This window comes from Limanda limanda, chromosome 21 (assembly GCF_963576545.1).
Source record: "Limanda limanda chromosome 21, fLimLim1.1, whole genome shotgun sequence".
Lineage (NCBI taxonomy): Eukaryota > Metazoa > Chordata > Actinopteri > Pleuronectiformes > Pleuronectidae > Limanda > Limanda limanda.
This window is the reverse complement of record NC_083656.1, coordinates 10,403,668-10,423,519: the sequence shown is the minus strand read 5'-3', so window position 1 is coordinate 10,423,519 and position 19,852 is coordinate 10,403,668. Positions and strand designations below refer to the sequence as shown.

General features: G+C 43.5%; 1 protein-coding gene across 4 annotated transcripts; it reads right to left on the bottom strand.

Annotated features, from left to right (window-relative positions):
* Nucleotides 1-783: 783 nt before the first annotated feature.
* Nucleotides 784-19,639, bottom strand: ppm1bb (protein phosphatase, Mg2+/Mn2+ dependent, 1Bb). 4 transcript variants are annotated; one of them, XM_061094561.1, is made up of 6 exons: nucleotides 19,247-19,639; nucleotides 9,319-10,161; nucleotides 7,791-7,908; nucleotides 7,177-7,288; nucleotides 6,472-6,529; nucleotides 784-1,864 (listed from the first exon to the last, which is right to left on the bottom strand). In XM_061094561.1, exons 2-6 carry the CDS (start codon nucleotides 10,147-10,149, stop codon nucleotides 1,835-1,837), a joined length of 1,149 nt encoding a protein of 382 aa, XP_060950544.1. In that variant the 5' UTR covers nucleotides 10,150-10,161; nucleotides 19,247-19,639; the 3' UTR covers nucleotides 784-1,834. The 4 variants fall into 4 exon arrangements, with proteins under 4 accessions (XP_060950544.1, XP_060950542.1, XP_060950543.1 ...); XM_061094559.1 differs by lacking the exon at nucleotides 784-1,864 and adding an exon at nucleotides 2,173-4,954; XM_061094560.1 differs by lacking the exons at nucleotides 784-1,864; nucleotides 19,247-19,639 and adding exons at nucleotides 2,173-4,954; nucleotides 19,151-19,163.
* Between the last annotated feature and the right edge of the window lie 213 nt (nucleotides 19,640-19,852).

Below are 19,852 nucleotides of genomic sequence, written 5' to 3'. Positions count from 1 at the left end.
AACGTTTCTACCGTTTCACCTCAAACAAGAGTTTATGATGTTCTGGTAATTGAAGTAATATTCAGCAATTTACATTTTGAAGAATTTACATTTTTTCTTGAAGGTTCTCTTGGGGGATTAGTAAAATACTTTCCCACCTGCAGCAGGGTCTTTGCTCATTCTACTCTGGTCAAACATCAAGGTCGACGAGAATTGGGTCCCTACAGCTCATAAGGCCTTTGGAGTCTCAACATGGTGCTTTAACAAACACACACAACCCTCAGTGTAACACAACTCATCCTGTAAAGAAAAAATCACAAACATATGACAAAAGAAAAAGCTAAAACCATTAAATATGGTCATTTCTGGAAATACAAGTTTGTAAATCTGTCTGGAGAGTGACAAAAATATTGCACACACGGTAACGGCCTCCATGAAGCCGCACAAGCATCAAGAAAATGACACGACTTCACTGATTGAAATACGCAGCCACCGCTGGGTCCTTGGCAGGTATTTTATTTCATATATAGACGCTTTCTGTAATCAAATGTGAGTGCAATCAAACAACAGCAATACAAACATTACCAATGCAGTCTGAGAACCAGGAACAGGGTTAAAACAGGGAGTTCACTCACTCTACACAGCGAGCAGCTAGTAACCTCATGGCCAACATTAAAAAAGGAAAAAAAAACACGTTCCTCTGTCAGGACAGTCCGCCGTTATGTGTACCTCCAACTGCGATGGTGAGGAGGGGGGTGGGGAATCACGTCCGATCTCCCACCCGCCCACCCTCACCCCCTCCTCCTCTACAGGAAGTCCAACCAGTGATACAACAGCCTCCCCACCACCACCACCATGAGTCCACCTCGCCCTCAGCTCCTCAGTAAACTAAATAACCTCCCATTTTCCCCATTGTGATTATCATCGTCATCATTCTAATAGTATGAGCAAAGAAGAAAAAAAAAAAAACACAACTCATTTCCACTTCTCACACGGCGGGAGCCAATCAGAGCCCAGAGGTCCTTCGGGTTCAGTCAGTTTCAACCAATGGCTGTCCGATCCGGGGTGGACGAGAACACCACATAGCTGTACATGTAGAACCAAAGTCCTCATGCAGTGCCCTGCAAAAGTGGCACATAACGTGCACAGGTGGAAGTGGGAGTTGGTGGGTGTGGGGAGAGGGGGTGGGGGGGGGGTTTATGGTTTTAATGTCTGTGTGTTAGTGTGTGTGTGTGTGTGTGTGTGTGTGTGTTTTTAACGAGGGGGACAAGCGAAGGTGTTAGGCAATTATCAGACCAAGGGGCACGAAAAAAAAATGTCCAGAAGAAGAATTACAAAGTCTCTGTCCTTCATCTGTCTTCTCTTGGCCCTCCATGAAACACAAACTCATCTCTCACACATACAAACACACATACGCAGACACACACACACACACACAGACACACACCATAGGTCCTCATGTCATTGTGAAGTCGGGTGTTCATTGTCAACATTCAAGAAAAGAAAAGAAAAGAAAAAAAAACACCTCAATGGTAAAAAAATCAGCTCTACCATAACAATGCTTCAGTTCATAAAACCTTGACATGTCTGAAAAAGTGAATTTGTTTTGTTTTTTTAAATCCTCCAGGTCTAAAGCAGTATGCGTGTGTGTGTACTTGTCGTTTGTCGTCTTTGTCCCACTGCTGCAAACACACACACACACACACAACCAACATACGCACTCACGCACTCCAAGACACACCACATGTCCTCTTTTTTTTAAGTGGAGAACGACACGGCGAGATGGAGAGACACCTCCTCCTCTGGGTGGACGAGCCGGTCACCGGGAGGAGACGAAGGGGGATTATTGCCACGGCTACCAGGGGTCCTCCAGCTCACCGGTGCTCTGGGCGGGTAAAAAGCAAAAAGAGATGGAGAGTTGTGCGTTAGCTTTTTTTTTTTTTGTAGCTGCATCTTCCAATGCACACAATAGTTAACAAACTGCTCCTGATGCCTTGAATAGAAGTAGATTTGGAACCTTACTGCCCTCTCATGAACTCAAAATGAATGGATAATGGTGAAAGACAGTGAGATCCCCCTGCCCGGCCAGCACGTTGAGACACCAAGAACCCAGACCTCGATGACTCACCTTGCGGAGAATCACAAGGCCAACTGTCAAGACTGAAAAACAGGGGGGAGAAATGGGAGAGAATGGAGTCCCTATAAGACCACACACCTTCCCTCTTGCTTATCACCGCCAGCTCAAGCAGCACAGTGGCAGGTGTTTATTTTCTTTGACTTGATTCAAACCTGGGAGCTGCCATTTATTTTAAAAGGAGAAGACATATTAAAAATGTCCTTAAGCAGCCGACACAAAATTACAAGTCTAGGGCGAGGGCTGAAAGCGGACAGAAGAGGGCGAGGAAGGTATGGATTTATTTCCGGCTCAAGCTGCTCACAAAAACTCCACAGAAACATACAAAACACATTAAATATTGTTTAGGACACAGAAAAACCTCTGAAACTTTTGAGGACATGGTATATAATGCTGACCAATCAGTCTCAGGTCTGTTTAGGCTTTTTGTGACTTGTTTGTGACGTGCAAATGGTGAACTATGACTCTCAGCTTTTTGAATTCCCTAACCACAACCCTGACTTGCACATCTGCAACGTGACTCACTTGGCACGGGACTAACAGACAGAGAGGAAACAGCTGGACAGCCAGTTCACACTGAGAGACACTCACTTGACACAAAGCTGTAGCATGATACCTCAAATCGTTTTTATTTGTTCATTTGTCATTTCATCAACGGTGTGGGACTGATTTGGCCCACGAAACCCCATACAAATACAATTCATACACACGCGCACACACACACAGACAGACACACACAGTGTTAAGCGTAACCTCTCTTCCTGATAGCTAAGTGCTTTAGATAATGTAAAGGATGAGGGCAGTGCATGCATTACCAGAGTGGCAAGGTGCAGGGCATTACAGACTCCCTCTTCCTGCTTTCATAGAGAAGGAATAAACACTGTAGCTTGTGCAGCCTGTTTGAATCAAACGTCTATAATGAGCTAAGAGTTTCAGATAGTTTCTCTCTGAATAAAGCCAGAAACCTGTGGGGAATGAAATATGCCGGATGTGGGGGATGGTTTTAATCAAGCTGCGACTCTCGTAAAGCCACATTTATTACAAGCATCTGGCAGCGTTAGCTGTTGGAAATTTATTAAAACACAGGTATAACAACATTACTGATTATAGATGCACAACTGTCTCACGTTAAACACATTCGATGTTTGCTCCAGGTGTGACTGAGGGTATAAGTGCTGTATCAGGCCTGGATTGGATATGGTCAGACGCGCTACAGTAGCAGTGTGACCTTAGGGATATGATGGTGGTTGGCCAGGTCCAACTATTTGGTCAAAAGGTGCTGCATGAGATGTACAAGGAAACAATTGTTATCTCAGTCACCCATCTAGTGCCATTATCAGGTCAAATATTCCGATTGCTGTCTTCAGCTCCTGACAGAAAACCCTGCAGATTAATGACATGAATACCAACATAGCCTGCTAGCATGCTAACAGGATGCATGTTACCATATTAGTAAGGCAACTCAACAAACACTACAAATGGAATTTTAGCATGCCAACAAGTGAAATGCTAAATGTTAGCATGCTAGTGTGTATGCCAACATGTCAACTGTAAAAACCACGCTGCAATCTCGCCCTCTCTAGTGCTGCACCAGGAAGAAGCAGATCTTAACCTCTTTGTGTGTGATTGTGAGGCAGTGTGACTTTACTGTGATGTTGTAGAATCGGGGATATGTGGTGAGAGAATTATTATCAACTGTCGCTCCAACTACAAGTAAACACCCACCCCAAGCATCCCTCCGTAGTTTAACTGCCCTGTGATTGTGCAGATTAACAAGTTAACACTCAAGTATCATTCCGTTAAATCAGGAAATGTTTTTAGAAGCGATTGGTCTCTCAAACTCTGGCGCACTCAAACACACACATACATACATACACACACATAAACATAAAAGAGTGTGTTCTGAGTCTGTAGATGGAGTAGGCCTGGAGACACAGCTGCAGGTCAGAGTGTCTCCTCTCCTTTTCTTTGTCCATTGTAAGCAGGTGTGAGGGGGGGGTGAGGCTGGGGGAGAGGAGGGGTTCAGGTAGGAAATCAGCCAGAAGCCAACACCAGGAATCGTAGATTGTGGAGTGCCATGTTCATTTGTTTTTTTTCTTCTTCACAAGCCACTTTTACACTTTACACAATAATTCAAATTGCAAACATGAGTGTGTGTTGTAAAAGTGGCCTGGCAAGTTTTGGGGAATCAAAGCCGAGGTGGTCAGGAGGAAAAGCGGGGAGAGAAAATCAGGGAGCGAAAGAGTCTTCATTAGGTTTATGTAATAAATGTGGCTCGCAGACAGAACTTGAACAGACAGAGGGGCCATTTGTGTTTACAAAGAGTTGTTAAAATATTGTTACGGGTATATGGGAGTGGCAGCTGAGGCTGGAGACCAAACCAGAAATGGCCGATGTGTCAATTCAAATTCTGTGCTGCAGGAAAGCGGAGAGGTCATAGCACGCCTGACTAGAGCGCTGGAGTGCGAGGGAGAGATGGCTGGGGGGGGGGGGGCGGTTTGCAGGCGGGGGTGCTCAGTCAGAGGAGGGATTTAACTCGGGGGCGGGCGCATCCTCGCTGGCCTCCGGCTCTGCGGTGGCAGGTGAGGGCGGGGGCGAGGGGGGAGAGGGAGGTGAGGCGGGCTGCTTCTGGCCGTCACTGTCGCCGTCCGGGCTCCTCCTGCTCGCCCCGGGTCCCTCGGCGGCGCTCTCCCCCCGCGCTTGGTAGTTGGCCAGGGTGTCCTCCAGCACCGCGCGGTACTGCCCCCGGTGGTGGAGGCGGAACTGCCGTAGAGCCTCCAGCAGATGTGCCGCCGTGCTGCCACCTCCCTCCTCACTCTCCTCCTCTCCCCCCGCAAAGGCCTGAGGTGACACGCCAGGGGTCAGACTCTGCAGGCACGCTCCATGGTCAAACACACACACACACACACACACACGTACATCTAACAAGCAGTGGCACAATACTCATTTACACAAATATCTACCACACACTAGCATGACAACGTCAGCGACATTCTTGCTCCAGTCGGACGGGCCCATGCAAGAGCGACCTCTGACCTTGTGGCCAACAACCCTCTGTGAGTTTGGCTGTGTGGTGTAACAGAGAGGGGGGGGGGTTGGTCAGAACCCGCACAGCCCAGAGAAAAGAGCCGCAGCGCAAGACTCCACTGACATTAATGTGACAAATAAGCTCATGTGCCCTCAAACACACACACGCACAGACACACACAATCACATCTGAACTGTTTAAAACCTGATAATGCTCTTTTTTCTTCAGAGTGATGACATTTGAAAAGCTTGGAAGAAGGGATTTCTTTAAGATGCTGCTTATGAGATTTCCTCTGACTCACGACTCTGAGATTGACATTAGATTACACAGATGGTCTTTTTGCACCGGCCTGAGAAAGGTATTTTACTTTGTAGCTTTTAAGCATTTTGAATTATACTGGAATTTGTAGTCTTTAAGATTAAAGTTCTTATTTATTCTGATTCAGGCCTTCGCTGAATGATTGTGACACTATAGTGATGCACTCAGGAACAGATATGTTGTTTTCTACCTATTTCTGAGGGCCTTATTTTAAGGGGAGGGTTTGTAAATTAAACTAGATTAAATAAAATAAAAGTAAACAACTTCTAATGAATGTTGTTTTCTGTGTGATGTACGATCAATTAATTAACTAAAATCTCTGAACAGCCTTCCAGAAAAGGTTGGGGTGAAGAGTCTTTTTGTTCTTGATGCTGGTGCTTGCACAAGTGTTTGTGTTTATGCACATATTTAGGTCATAAAGGTTTCTCACTTGACTTAGTTTGATACCTTATCCTAGGCCTTAATTTACTATATGACACATTTTCCTAACAATAAAAAGCTCCTTCATTTCATCAGCTTGAAGTGTCAACTACATATTCAGTATTATTTTTTTCTTAAAGGGGGTGAAAGTTGGTTTAATCAAAAGATTTACACTTGACAGACTGCCAGTTATCGAATTCAGATGTTTTTATTCCAGGTTTGTGAAGCCTTTAATACTATGAGTCAGGTGGTTTAAAGAGGAGTTCAGCAGGTTTGCCAAGGTTCCTGCTATACATCGTGTTACAATGACAAACACAAAATCGAAACTGACTGCAGAGGCCTTCGGTGCCTTTCAACATGAATCCAGTGAACTAAGATTACCAAGGCTATTCTGTTTAGTCTATCCACCACCCTCATTCACACTTTAACCGCATTCATTTTCTCTCACTCTTAGCACACACACACACATACACAAACACACACACAAAAGAGTGTCCTTGTCTGGGCTGGTGTGTGTTTATGAGGTCATGTTTAGGGGCTGGGGTGAAAGATTGAAGAGGTGAGGGGGGGGTTTAGAGAGAGATCAACTCACGCCTTCCTCTTCTCTGTGAGGGTTCAGCTTGTTGTACACCGCCTCGATCACACTGCGTCTGCAAACACACAAACAGCACACGCCTCGCTGCTTAGAGGAGAGAACAACTCCTGACATCATGTAAACACTCTGTGCTCATTCTTCTCAAATGTGTATTGATTAAGATTGTAATGGAATCAAGAAAGCAACTGAGTCGCTCCTCGAGTCTCCGCTGTTTGTGCATCGAGACACTCCAGAATCTCCTCAACCATGTGCGCATTAAAGTGTTTTGATGAAAGTTAGTGTACGGTTGTTGCTCCTGCACTGCTGCCAGATTGGCCGTCTTCCACTTATTTTAAGTGAGTGGGAAAAAAGTGTTGAGGGCAGGTTGAGATAAATTTAGATTTTTTTTACCGTCTGAACAGTTTCCACCAGTGACGTGAAACAATGAGAATCTATCTGTGGTGGTAACTGTGGCCCTCCAAGGACGGTAAAAATAAAAGGGTATTTTAATGAGACGGGATTCCTCCCACACCACTCTGGAAAATCTCCTGATATAATGTAAGTGAGAACGCAAATGTCAGAGTGAGAGGGTCCAGAGTTTTGTATTCATTTTATCCTTCTAACAAGTAACTAAAGCATAAGGAAATATGCATTCCTGCTATTAACCTCTAATCTTATTCAACAGTATGTTTGAAATGTAATAACATGTAGTCATATATTTACTTGCTGGCCAGGCCGCCACCAGGTGGAAGGTTGGGGATGCTCTCTGTGGCAATGCTCCTTAGGACAGACACCAGGTCAGGGACTCCTGCGTCCCCACAACCTGCCAGTAGTTCTACACACAAACACAAAGAGGATAAAAGGTTTGTGAGAGGCTGTGTTGTATACTGAAGTGAGGTTGTAGCGTTTTAAAAACCATGTTTCTCTGCAGAGGCTGAGAAAACAACCATAGCAGTGGAGAGGGAAAAAACAAATCTGATCCATTGCTTCTTGCTATTTGCAGCACTACTGACTGTAGCGAATGATTTCTAAATATTTGTATTACCCTACAGAATGTTTATTTTGTCCTGATCGTGTACACAGAAACTGAACACAGCATGTGGCCACTTTTACAATGACCTTTTAAAGAAATATATATGTATATGTATTGAAAAAAGAACAAAGAAAAACATAGAAAGACTGCTGGGTCATAAAAACAGTGTAGGTATTCATCCACTACTGAACAGATAAATGTTAACAATAATCCATTCCGACTTTAAATGAGAACAAAATGATCGATGTATTTGAAAGAACCATGATTCAAGTTTAGGACGTTGGGTGATGTCAAGTCTACTGACCCTCGACACGGGACTCCAGGTATTTATCCAATTCCTCTTCTTTCTTCACAGCCTCCTCTGAGATCTTGGGAGCTCCGGGTAAACACACCAACACCACACTCATATTGTCCCTGCTCCCCTGTAGGATGAAGGAACAAATACAGAGTTAAATGAAATCAAGGAATATGTTATCTTAAGAATTTCATTTCAACACAAATATTGTTTGAGACATCAACTTAATATTGTATTACCTCATCCTGAGTGTTTTTACCACTATTTTTGTAATACTAGCATGGCATTACTTTAATTTTAAAAAGTCCTATAGTGGCTTTAATCTTAATTTAATATTAATTCAAAGCTTTCTACTGAGGTTGACTTAATATGGTGTAAATAATGAGTTATAGTAATTGGCAATTATGTTGTTTAATAACGTTCTAAAATATTTCAGGTTGGTGAAATGCTGAAATCAGTATAATGCTATTAAAGGTCATTAATTGATCATCAAAACATTTGCCAACTGCTTCTGAATAAAAAACAATTATGAACCTCTGACGACGTTTAAGGGATTTATTCTCTTGCCGTGTGTTCTAGAAACAGAACAGCTTACCCTCTGGCTGGAAGCTGCTGTCTGATCATTAGACAATATATTAGTTGATATTTATAGGACACACAGTCACCTACAGCTGGTGCAATGGCCTCAAAGCAATGGATAGTCACCTTGTCATTATGAAATAAAGTCATAGCAACGTTCTCCAAGTGTACAATCTCACATTCATCACAAAGGGCAGTGGCAGCAGAGGAGATTTATGATAATGTGATACTTGTGAGAATCCCTGAACTGAAAATAACCAGGACGTTGTGCCCTTTTCTTCTTTACTTCAGGTACAAATATATGAGTGATACACATAAAGCAAAAGCCTCAGATGAACACTGTTGGGGTTAGTTCAGGTTAAGAGTGACCGTTACTTTATCTTGGATCGATAACAGGGAAGGTCAATGGACAGGGACCGATTTAAAAGCAGTAATGTATTATTCAACATCTGATTTATCTTATCTCTCGATGTGAGAGGTTAGGTTCTGCTAACATGAAATCCTTTTTCTTATACTGGGGTGAAGTTATTAAAATATTTTTGGACAAATACTTTTGTCTGTAGATTTTTTTTTTTTATCTGCCGGTATGCTTTAAAGAAACTTTTCCTGTTTATTTTCTTAATTCAAGCTCTATATATTTATTGATACTAAAGTTTATGATTTAACTACAAATATCAAGCCTTATTGCCTTGGAATCATTGCCTTTGTATTTGTTGATTTATCGCTATTGGGAAATGTTGACCTCTAAAACTCTGAGGCAATATTTGAATGACAAATCGATCAAATAATAATACTTCTTCACCAGACACTTTCTCAAAGGTTTAATCAAAGCAAAGGCACAAAGTAATCAAGAGAACTGAGCATATGGGCGCCTTCTGAGAAACATTCTAAGCTGGCAACTATGTATGAACTTTCACCTGCAATGTGTGAGAATGTATGTGGAACAAAAGCAGCTTACCTTGTGTAGACAGCAGTCCACCACAGAGTTACAGACCTTCTCCAGGTCATCACACACCAGCAGTCGTGAGCGGACAAACTCGCACAGCTCCTCGTTGGACATGACGTCCCAGATTCCATCGCACGCCAGCACCACAAACTCGTCTCCTTCGGCCGCTCGTTCCAACACACACACCTCGGGCTCAGGGCTTACCAGCTGCTCCGTGGGGCCCTTACCATCCACACATTTGTAGTCATAGTCCCCCAGGGCCCGGGACACAGCCAGGGAGCCGTTCACCCTCTGGATCATGACTGAGCCGCCAGCGTTCTGGATGCGCTCCTTTTCACGGGGGTTGCAGGGCTTGTGGTCCTGGGTGGAGAAGCCCAACTTGCTGTCTCGACACAGCACGGCCCGCGAATCGCCGCAGTTAATGAAGTAGAGGTGGGTCGGGCTGAGCAACACGCACACAGCTGTGGATCCGCTGCGGTCCATGCCCTGCCGCAGGTCAGTGAAGCTGCGCATGTACTCGTCAATGTTCAGGAAGCCTGAGCGGATGCCGTCCTTCACGCCCTCCACAGAGCCGGATCCGGGCACAAATTCGGCCCCTCCAGACAAGATGTGTTCCAGCAGGTGGCCAGAGCAGTAGTTGGCCACCCGGGACCCTGCATGGCCATCATAGACGGCAAAGAAGGACCAGTCGGTCAGTCCATGTGGAAGACCCACCGCAGCCGTGTGGGCATCCTCCATCTCCACCCGCCATCCCTGCATGGAGCTCAGGCCATACTGCAGCCCGTTGCCATCCCCGTGGGCACTGTGCTTCTCTGTTTTCGGCTTGTCCAGGAATGCCCCCATTGTTGCCTATAGCTGGAGGTGAAAGGAGGAAAGAGAAGCATTGACAATGAACCATCGTCAACAAGAACCAAGAAGATTATATCCCTCACCTCTCATCATCTATCCTATATTCCTATCCTTCTGTTAAATATATTGCATACATAATTAAAGTTAGTTTTGAACTAAAAAAATTGGCTAATATAGAAGTAACAAGAAAATGCAGTACAGAACTGCCAAACAAGGTCTGAGGTAATTGAAAAAAGAAAATAGTGTCACCAGTAGATAGTTTGAATATCAGAAAGCATGAACAAGTTGATATTTCAACTTTTAAAAGTCTCTCACTAATATCAAGGTGAAAATGCTTTCATAAACAAATCTACAAGATCGGTTTCAAGATTGTTTTACATGCAAAAAGTAAAGTAAAAATACTTTGTCAATATATCATAGCATGTTAAAGGTTTAATTAGTTGTGCTATAATTACAATACAGGCAGTACCAATGTGTGGGGGTTCTCATATTTTATATATTTAAAAACATGATTGTGACAGAAATGTGAAGGAAGCATTGCCTCCGTGCACAGGTAAAGTTTCACTTCAATAGTTTAAACAACTGTTTACATAATAGTCTCCAAAAATATCCCCAGTCCTATAACATCCTCTGTAAATCACCAGTTGCTTGTGTCAGTAGTTCAGTAGGCTGCTTCTTACTATTGTTGCAGGCTGCTTTTAATTACTTAATGGATGGTGAGAGCCAGAGATACTGACAACAAGACAAAGATAGCACTGGAGGAACCACAGAGCCCAGGATTACACTGCAGCTGTTAAGCTTCTTTGAGCGAAGAGAACTGCTTTCCCACAGTTACTAATGCCATTAGTCAACTTGGGAACAGAGTAACATCACTGAATCAGCACAGTTGGAAATTGTCAACTTCCCGAGAGCTGAAGTGGAGTGAAATTTGACTTGTAGGGGTTAACATCAGGTGTTACTTAAGCTCTCTGTCTACGTACACTCGCTCAAATCATGAGCGGATCACAACCAACGGCTTAATTATTGATGTCGTCAGGCAGGTAGACAGCATCTCTGCTCTGTTACCAGGCCAAAAAAGGCATCTGCATCATTTCTTTAAATTAATAATAAATTAAATTCGTCATTGAACTATATTTTTATACTATTTTGGTCATTAATTTGGAATCTAGCAATTGTTGCAGCATGGAGCAACTTACAGGGTGCACTGCTTGGTAGGTGTTGTCGCACTAATGAGATTTTGAAATTGAATTTAAAATTTAAAGCACCCTCTGCATGTCCCCCCCCCCATATTGATTTCTCGCCCTGCATTACCTCCCACATGAGCACACACATGGCATGTCAGGCGTGTGCCCAAAAAAGGCTGGTACATTCAGGGAGTGACTGCCGCTGGTTTCAGAGGAGTGTGGGTGTGAGCTCTGCGCATGTGTGCAGTGTCATGGTCTATGTGCAAGAAAAAGGTGCTCTATAAATACGCCAGGCTGGTTTAGATTTCATGTCCAGGGTGGGGCATAGGGCCATTGCCATTGGCATTTCTATAGCTTCTGCTATTTGATTATATCAACAGTATTCCCTCTTTCAAGCTCTCACCTTCACTACCAGTTATTGAGATTCAGAGGCAGCCAGAATGTACATGTATGGTAAGAAAGAGGGATCACATATGTGTGTGTGTGTGTGTGTGTGTGTGTGTGTGTGTGTGTGTGTGTAAGAAAAAGAAATCTGTTATGTTCACCAGCAGTGATTCTCTCTAAAAATAAAACAAACACACTGCCATTGCCTAGCAACCACCCACCCTGCAGTGCAAACATCCAGGCTAAGCTTCATTCAACTACATCCCCCTCTCTGTCTCTCTCTCTCTCTTGCTCGCTCACACACACAGCCGCCTGGTAAAAAGAGGAAAGGAGAGTTGCATCATCCCTCCATTAAAGCAGTCGCAGCAGCTAAACCCTGAAAGGAGACATGCAGACTGCAAGATCACATGCAGATACTATGAGATTTCCTCTGGCTAACGACGCTACAACTTCTGGCAAAAAAAGAAGGAACGAAACACACACATATTCATCCACACAAGAAAAAGCGCCAAAAATATCTCTGTTGAGACGTCACATTGAAACCAGGAACACTCCACCCCCGAAAGCTGCCGTCACCCGCGCTGTTACCACAGATCAAAAACCAACACGCCCGATGCTCAGAGGCAAGTCTGCCATGAACCACTGGCTACCAAGAGGGAAGAGGAAGGTCACGGATTACGTATTGCTGCAGGGAGCCCCATCTTAACAAGTTTCACGTGGAGGTTCAAGAACTAAACAAGCATGCACTTAAATGTGTTCCAAGAACCCTGGAGCTGCAAGTTTATTCATGATAACAGAGTCGAAATAGAGCACCTGAGACACGTGTTTTTCTTTCACTTCAACTATTATTTCAAACTTCTCAAATAAAGCTAAAGACCTTACATTACGGTAATACCTTTGAATACGTTTCAGGGTTTTTCCATAATCGCCCGGACTGAAGAACTGTTTTGCCATGTCTACACTAACATGTTACTTGTTTAAAGACATTTTATATTTTCACCTGCCGTCTAGACTACTCTGCCGTTTTCACGCCCTAAAAAAAACTGCTTTTCGTTGGAAAATTCCAGGGTTGCATTTAAGTCTGGACTTGCAGAAACTGGGAGTTCCAGAAACAATGAAACAGAAAACCACTGGTACTTTCTGATTGAGTCACATCAGCCATGACTCGACTAACAGCAGTGAATGTAAAGCGTTATGAACATTTACCGTCAGTAACATTATGCACTGTCATCAGTGCAAAATAAGAAGTCAACTGTCATAATTTTTTTCCGATGCTGTCTTTCTGCGACTACGCAACCAACTGCAAAGTCGAGAATCAGCTTCCTCTTTACATTTGCACTCTCATGACCAGTGTACGCGAAAGGTTAAGTGATGCGTGTTTTCGGGAGAGATTATTTCTGATACAGAGCTATTCAGGTTATAAAAGGCTGTTTCAAAATGAAAATGTACTAGAGAGGACATAGCCATAAATAATTTTCCCCCAGATAGACAAACAATGGAGCCAATAATAGGAATAGCAACAGTGGGTAACAATACCAAGTGGACAAGATATTTTAACAAACATACAATTCTTATGCAATATGAGCTAATAGCTTGTTGCCAGCTACAGTAATGGACAGATTTATCTACAATGTCAAAGTGATCAACATCTCAGTCACTAGGGTTTGAAATTTTAGTCGTTCCTCCACAAAAAGAGGCAAACAAGAAGTCCATGTTGATAGAATAATGGAGTGGTGATCAAATTGTTGCTCAGTCTGATTGTGAGTCCTTTACATCAAACCTCTTTCTTGAAAACTAAGCTGAATCTCCATCTCAACTCTTGATAGTTTTCGTTAATTTCACCTCAACATATGAAAGACACTATCAAACAATGTACAGACGGTAATTTAAGTATCCTTAACATTTTACTGTCATATCCTGTGAATATTGAATTACCCAGCTTTAAAAAATAATCCACGGTCTTCTCTCACAGCATTTACATTCTGTTCTGGCTTTTTCAGTGGTCCAGTCCCTGTCATGGATTCAGTGAGTGATGACCGAAGGAGAACACCTGATAAACATGACACGGTCATGTGATATTTCCTAGTATTCGCAGAAAGTACCACGTGAATAGCACCATTAAACTAGCCAGCCCAGAGTGGATTGTGGGATAGTGAGTGAGGACTGCAGAGGATACACCGGGTCACATTTCACAGCCGCATTTGGAGAAGTCTCTGGAATGGAACAGCCCCGTCGAACTGTTATGACGTATTCAGTCTTGAAATAAGGCCTGAATTGGAACACAGCCTATGTTGTGTAGATGATCCCCAGAGTTAGTGATTACTTATAGAGCCACACCTTCCTATTAAATCGGTTGACAGTTTTTTTAAAGCTTTTATTTATCTTATCCAACGCTTAAAGGATCCTGCTAAAAACATTTTTAACCTTTACTCTACACCAACTCTGACCTTGGCTCTGTGTCTACGTTGTTTTCATTACACACAGAACAAGGTGCATAGATTCAGCATGCAGCACTTCCACTAGGGCTGCCACTAACGACTATTTTTCTATCGATTAATCGGACGACTATTTTATCGATTAGTCTAAACGACTAATTTTCCTCCAAAAAAATCAAATTGACCATTTCATTTCAGTTAATTTTATTTTGACAACAACAAACTGTATGTCATCGTATAATGCAGCACAAAACAAAATGTAAACAAAGGCTCAAATATTAAAGTGCAAAACTGTAGGTTTAAACTAGCAACTCCAACGTGATAAAAATAAATAAAAAAGAGGGCATATAAGTTAAGTCAGCAGTGCAACTCAAAAAGATATCAAAGTTTCTATTTAACCCCTTATCAAAATAAAAAGTTATGTCTGCATATTAAACAAAGTGCAACAAGTTTAAAGTATAAGAAACAATGGTGTCCAGCTCAAAATCAAACTCAAACGTTAGTTAGACATGCGTGTTGTAATGTAAGAATGTCAGCATGTCCACTTGTTCTGGACTCAGTCTAGCGGCCCCCCCTCCCCCCACGCAGGCGCCGTAGCTGAGGTGACGCGAGAAGGACCCGACTCGCGTCCAGGGCCGCCGTCCGCACCTGCGACGGATACCGCCCCGCGGTCCAAGAGAAAGGAAGCCCCCGCACCAGCGACGCCGTGAAGCGCCGTGGACGAGGACCCCCCCCCCCAAAAAAAAACAACTTGAGGCGGGCCGCACACCGAGCCTCCGGCTGCGTGGAGGGGAGGGGGCGCCGGGGCGACTGCTGCCCCAGCCGCATTTTCAGCGTCAACGTAATCGATGACGTCGACGAATCGCGGCAGCCCTAACTTCCACATTCTTAATTGACTCCATTTCTTTCTCCCCCCCTTTGTGCTCTGATCTGCAGCAGAGTGCTTCCAATGTCAGCCGTACAACTCCTGAATCATGGCTGTCAATGGAAATCGCCCTCGTACCGCTTGTTCTCATGAAATTTTTTCTTTGACAGTGAGATAGGCAATACGATTTGACGCTAAGATGCCGACATAAGCTACAAAGCAGGAGCTTAATGGACAAAAACGGACACGACAGCTGTAAAGACAGTTTTCAAACCTAGGCAGACTTGATAAACCTTTGAAATCCAAAAAGAGACAAAAGCATCAAGGCGCCCAATGAGGATTCCAACAGTACACACAACTTCAGACTTAGTGATAAAGTAAAGTAGTGTATAATAAGTCCCCACCAAAAAAACTTGTTAAATATATAAAAATAATGGTTAGCTGACTGGCTATCTTGTAGCAAATCTAGAGCGCCAACCTTACAAGGAAATGACAGATAGAACTCTGCTTACTGATCTGAATGCATGGTTTGTCTTTGTCGAGGAGATATTATCTCTGGCAGTGGCTATGAGTAATGAGACTGTGGAAGTTGACTGGACAGTGTGTGAATTATACTCCATCTAGTCTGTCACTATTGGGTAGTGAACACTAGCACACAGTTGTCAAAAGATATTGGGCCAAAGTCTTGTTAATACAAACAGTAAAGAATGAATTGGTGAGCAGACTTTCAGTTTCTGTCCTGTCTGTGCTCAAAGTGACATGTAAAGTGGAGGTCTGTACTTAGATGAAGCATCTGCTACTGACAGTGCATGGGTCGCCGTATGGCACAGTATTTATGTATTTTAAAATGTGCCCAATGATGACATGGTGCAGAATGAAGCACCTTGAGATGCCTACAGATTTCCCACTACATGGCCGTGGCCTTTTTTGGATCTGTCAAGCACTAAAATAAGAGTGAAGGATGTCTCAATCTCGCACTGACCCCCTGTTTTGTCTGCCCACTCAGTCTTTACACAGTGTCTGCTGACTCAGAGAAGATAACCAGCTATTGAACTCCTCCTGAATCTGACTTGTCGGGCACCTGCCAAACACCAAGTGATGTCATATACTGGTTAACTGTGCACCTTATCACAATCTGATAATGGGTGAGCGAGTGGCTGCCTGTCTTAATTTCAACATGGCAAAATAATAAATTATAATATGCCATGAACTAACCACGAGCTTAGCTTTGATGAAATTTCAAATACAATGGGGCAATTTACAATCATCTGAGATCACATAAGATTCCTGGTCATAAGAAGAGGCTGCAAAGTTTGGGCTGCTGCCAAACACATAAGTCAAGATCCTCAGTTTAAAAGTAAACATTTTCTTTGCAATGGAAAGAGGAGACGTGCATCAGAAGTTTGTCCTGTTTGGACAGAGTCAAACCAGCAATAGACCCTGGCTGCATTAAAAGATTGAGCCATTCCAATCATGAAATAAAATAGTGATTGATTGGTTTGATTACTGATGTGAGTTGTTACAAGAGGTAACATAGGACATGACGTACAGTGACTGATTACATAATGTAATCTAATCAACTTTGTATCTGAAAGTAAGCAAAGCTTAAAAAGTTGGTTGAAGGAATCAGCATGTAGCATTTAAAACTAGAATGGCAGTTAGTCAGGCACATGCCTCAGCCAAGACCCAATAATCAGCTTTAGGGATCGTTCACCAAAAAATTGAAAACAAAATTGAGGGGTGGGTTAAGTGTTTCAGTCCACATAACACTTCAGGATTTTTAGGGGAAAATGATGTTGCAGCCAAATCCAACACAATTGAAGTAAATGGGGATCACTTATTCAAACTTTAAAATAAAAAAACAGGGGGGAAAACTTAAAATGCCTCCATGTTGCTATTGTGGTGTCATCCACGTGTCTGTTAGCCCCGACATTCCAATTCTAATCCAAATGGTGTCATTTGCACCATGTTTTTAGCCTAAATGTCCACTGCAGGAAGTAGCAATGCTACCACATACCCTTGGGCAAGACCTTGTGTGCAGTGTTACTGGTGTGTGCGTGCGGACGTGAACACAGCTCCAGAGTAGGATCACAGATTGACATTGACCATTTCAGGTTGAGTTTGAATGTTGAGGCTTGTGGACACTGGGATGACACCACAGGGGCAGTGTGGGGACATTTTGTTTTTGTGCTCTTATTTTCTTCCGTTTGAAGAGGGGATACCCTGTTACTTCAATTGTATTGGATTTGGCTGCAATGCTGTTTACCCCTGAAAATCCAGAAGTGTTTTGTCGACAAGTAGATAATGAGTGAACTTACACTTTTCAGTGAACAATCCCTTTAAATACATAAATATAAAGGCAAATTACATTTCTCAGCCAAAATAATTGCTAATGGAAACAAACTCGTTGGTGAATGTAATAATGATTTACAATTACAACAAGAGTGCATACAAACTCAATGGTTGTTATTATTGTATCAGCAAAAACTCCAAACTCGTAAAACCTATACTGTAGCATATCTTAAGTACGGTTAGGAGTTCCCAGCCAAGCCCATGTTTAAGCTCAGGCCAAACCCTTTTCATTTTACACATCTGCCATGCGCCGGTGGACGCCTGGAATTTATTAAATAAATATTCCAAAGAATTAATCACACAACATCTGACTTTGCTGTAGTAACAATCAATTGAGGTACAAGGGCAAACTTAGAGTTTCACAATTACAACATTAGCCTACCTGAAAGGTAAAAAGGCAAAACAAAGAAGTGAAGTTTAAACTAAATGTTGTCACCTGCGTGTTTTCCTCGGCGTGGTTTATTAGCAGGATTAAGCCCAACTACTGGATGGATCACCACGGAACTTGGTGGAAGGCTGGGTCAAGAAAGAACCAATTTAATTTTGGTCCAGATCCAGAAAAGGGACAGGATTCAAGATTTATTAATTTTTCCTCCCATTTAAATTTCTCTGAGAATCATTCATGGCTCTAGATGGGGTGTTGCTTATAGTGTCTGCAATAAAAATGAATCTGGATCTAGTGAATGTAAATGTGGTTTCGTAAGGGGACTGTTGGGCCTTGGCTGAGGTTTGCTGAAGTCTCCTGAGGGTTTGTTTATATGTTTACATCTCAGATACAATGTTTTGTTGTAGTAGGTGTGTTGACAGATTTCCAGCTACACAACATCAACTGAACCTCAGCAAAACACAATGTCCTGCTGCAAACTGATGTGTACATAAAACCAATCTTTCATATCAGACGAGAATGGGTGAAGTGGGGAGGAGTACTGCTGTTGCCGCAGTGAAACATGACTTATTATGAACATCTCTCTTGCCACATTAAACATAATCTGATTTAATCTCGTTTCACGTGTAGCGAGGGACTTCCACCAAAGACACCAGACGTAAAAATGGGCCCTTGCGGTTATATTTAACCTGTGAGGTCGCCGCATACACAACAGGACAAACAGCAGCCATGCAACTCAATCAGTTTTTTTTAACCATGTCGTTGTTATCTCTGGGTATTTATATCGCTACATGGCTACTTACTGAAATCGATCGGACCTATAGCTGCGTGAGGTCGCCTGCTTGTTCAAATAAAGATCTCATATCGCCAGAAATGTCATTAGCTAACCGCTGACACTCGTATGACAAAGTCCGCTAAGCTCCTATTAGCTGGATATAGCTAGTGCGTCGCCTACACCGTGCTAAATTAGCTCGCCTGGGACCCGACTAAGCACTGGAGACCAACGTGTTCCCACCAGCGTTACTTTAAATGTGCTTCATTCAGGAGGTGGCTCGCTAACGCTGGCGGAGCTACTTTGAAACTTGGGCTAAAGGCTCGGGGTTTTTCACCTGGCAACGCTCCGTTCCCACGCGTCACGTTCCCGCAAAACAACGGGTTGCGTTGCGTTCGTCGACCGGCCTCTGTTTGTGAAACGCGTTCCTGTGTAAAAACAAATAAATACCGATCCACTGACCACATGCCGAACTCCTCACAACACGAACGGGCCTAGTTTGCTCGTGTGTCGCTGCGAGCTAGCTAGCGTTAGCGGGCATGCTAACGCTAACCCGACGTTTTGACTGCCCCGGGTTGTCAAACGTTAGCTAGCGACGTTAGCACACATGCTACTTACGTTTTCCTGCCGCTAGCACACATGCTACTTACGTTTTCCTGCCGCTAGCACACATGCTACTTACGTTTTCCTGCCGCTAGCACACATGCTACTTACGTTTTCCTGCCGCTGGGCGAACGCAGATCCAATGTTGATCACCTGCCGGAGCCCGCTTCGGTCTGAAGATGTGTCGCTGCCCTAGCTATCTGCGGTGCTAACGTTAGCCGGCTAGCTACGTTAATGTTTCCTTATTTGACAAAAAAAAAAAAATAACCCGAGATTTGGCCTCAGACGAGCGGCGATAATTCCTCTCTCGGCGGTTCCCTGCTTGGACAGCGTTGAATCTTACGCATGTTTGACGCCCGTTCTTGTCGCTCACGTCAACTGAAGATGGTGTCGATCGTTTCCAAAACAAATATGGACCCTGAGAACAGTAGATATTATACAACACGGGCAAATCTCGCACTTTCTTCTTCCATTGAAAGGCCACAGAGCTTTCCTTCCACTTTGGGTGCTGAACAAGAGGAGGTGTTATTTTTGGCACATTCCCGCCGATTGGTTACCACGTCCTGGCGAAACGTCGGTTAATTGGCCACTTCTCGTGTCAATTAGCTCTGCCCCTGTCCGGAGCGACAATCCCATTGGTCAGTCAGCAGAGCTCCGTGACGCGCTGGATCCGGAGGATACACTTGTAACGTCTACTAGCATGCGCCGAAGCCACTT

Coding starts and splice junctions, on each gene's coding strand:
- ppm1bb (XM_061094559.1), bottom strand. CDS start 10,149: ATGGGGGCATTCCTGGACAAGCCGAAAACAGAGAAGCACAGTGCCCAC. Junction 7,289..7,790: donor CCTGGAGTCCCGTGTCGAGG/GTCAGTAGACTT, acceptor GTTTGTGTGTAG/AACTACTGGCAGGTTGTGGG. Junction 6,530..7,176: donor GGTGGCGGCCTGGCCAGCAA/GTAAATATATGA, acceptor GTGTGTTTGCAG/ACGCAGTGTGATCGAGGCGG.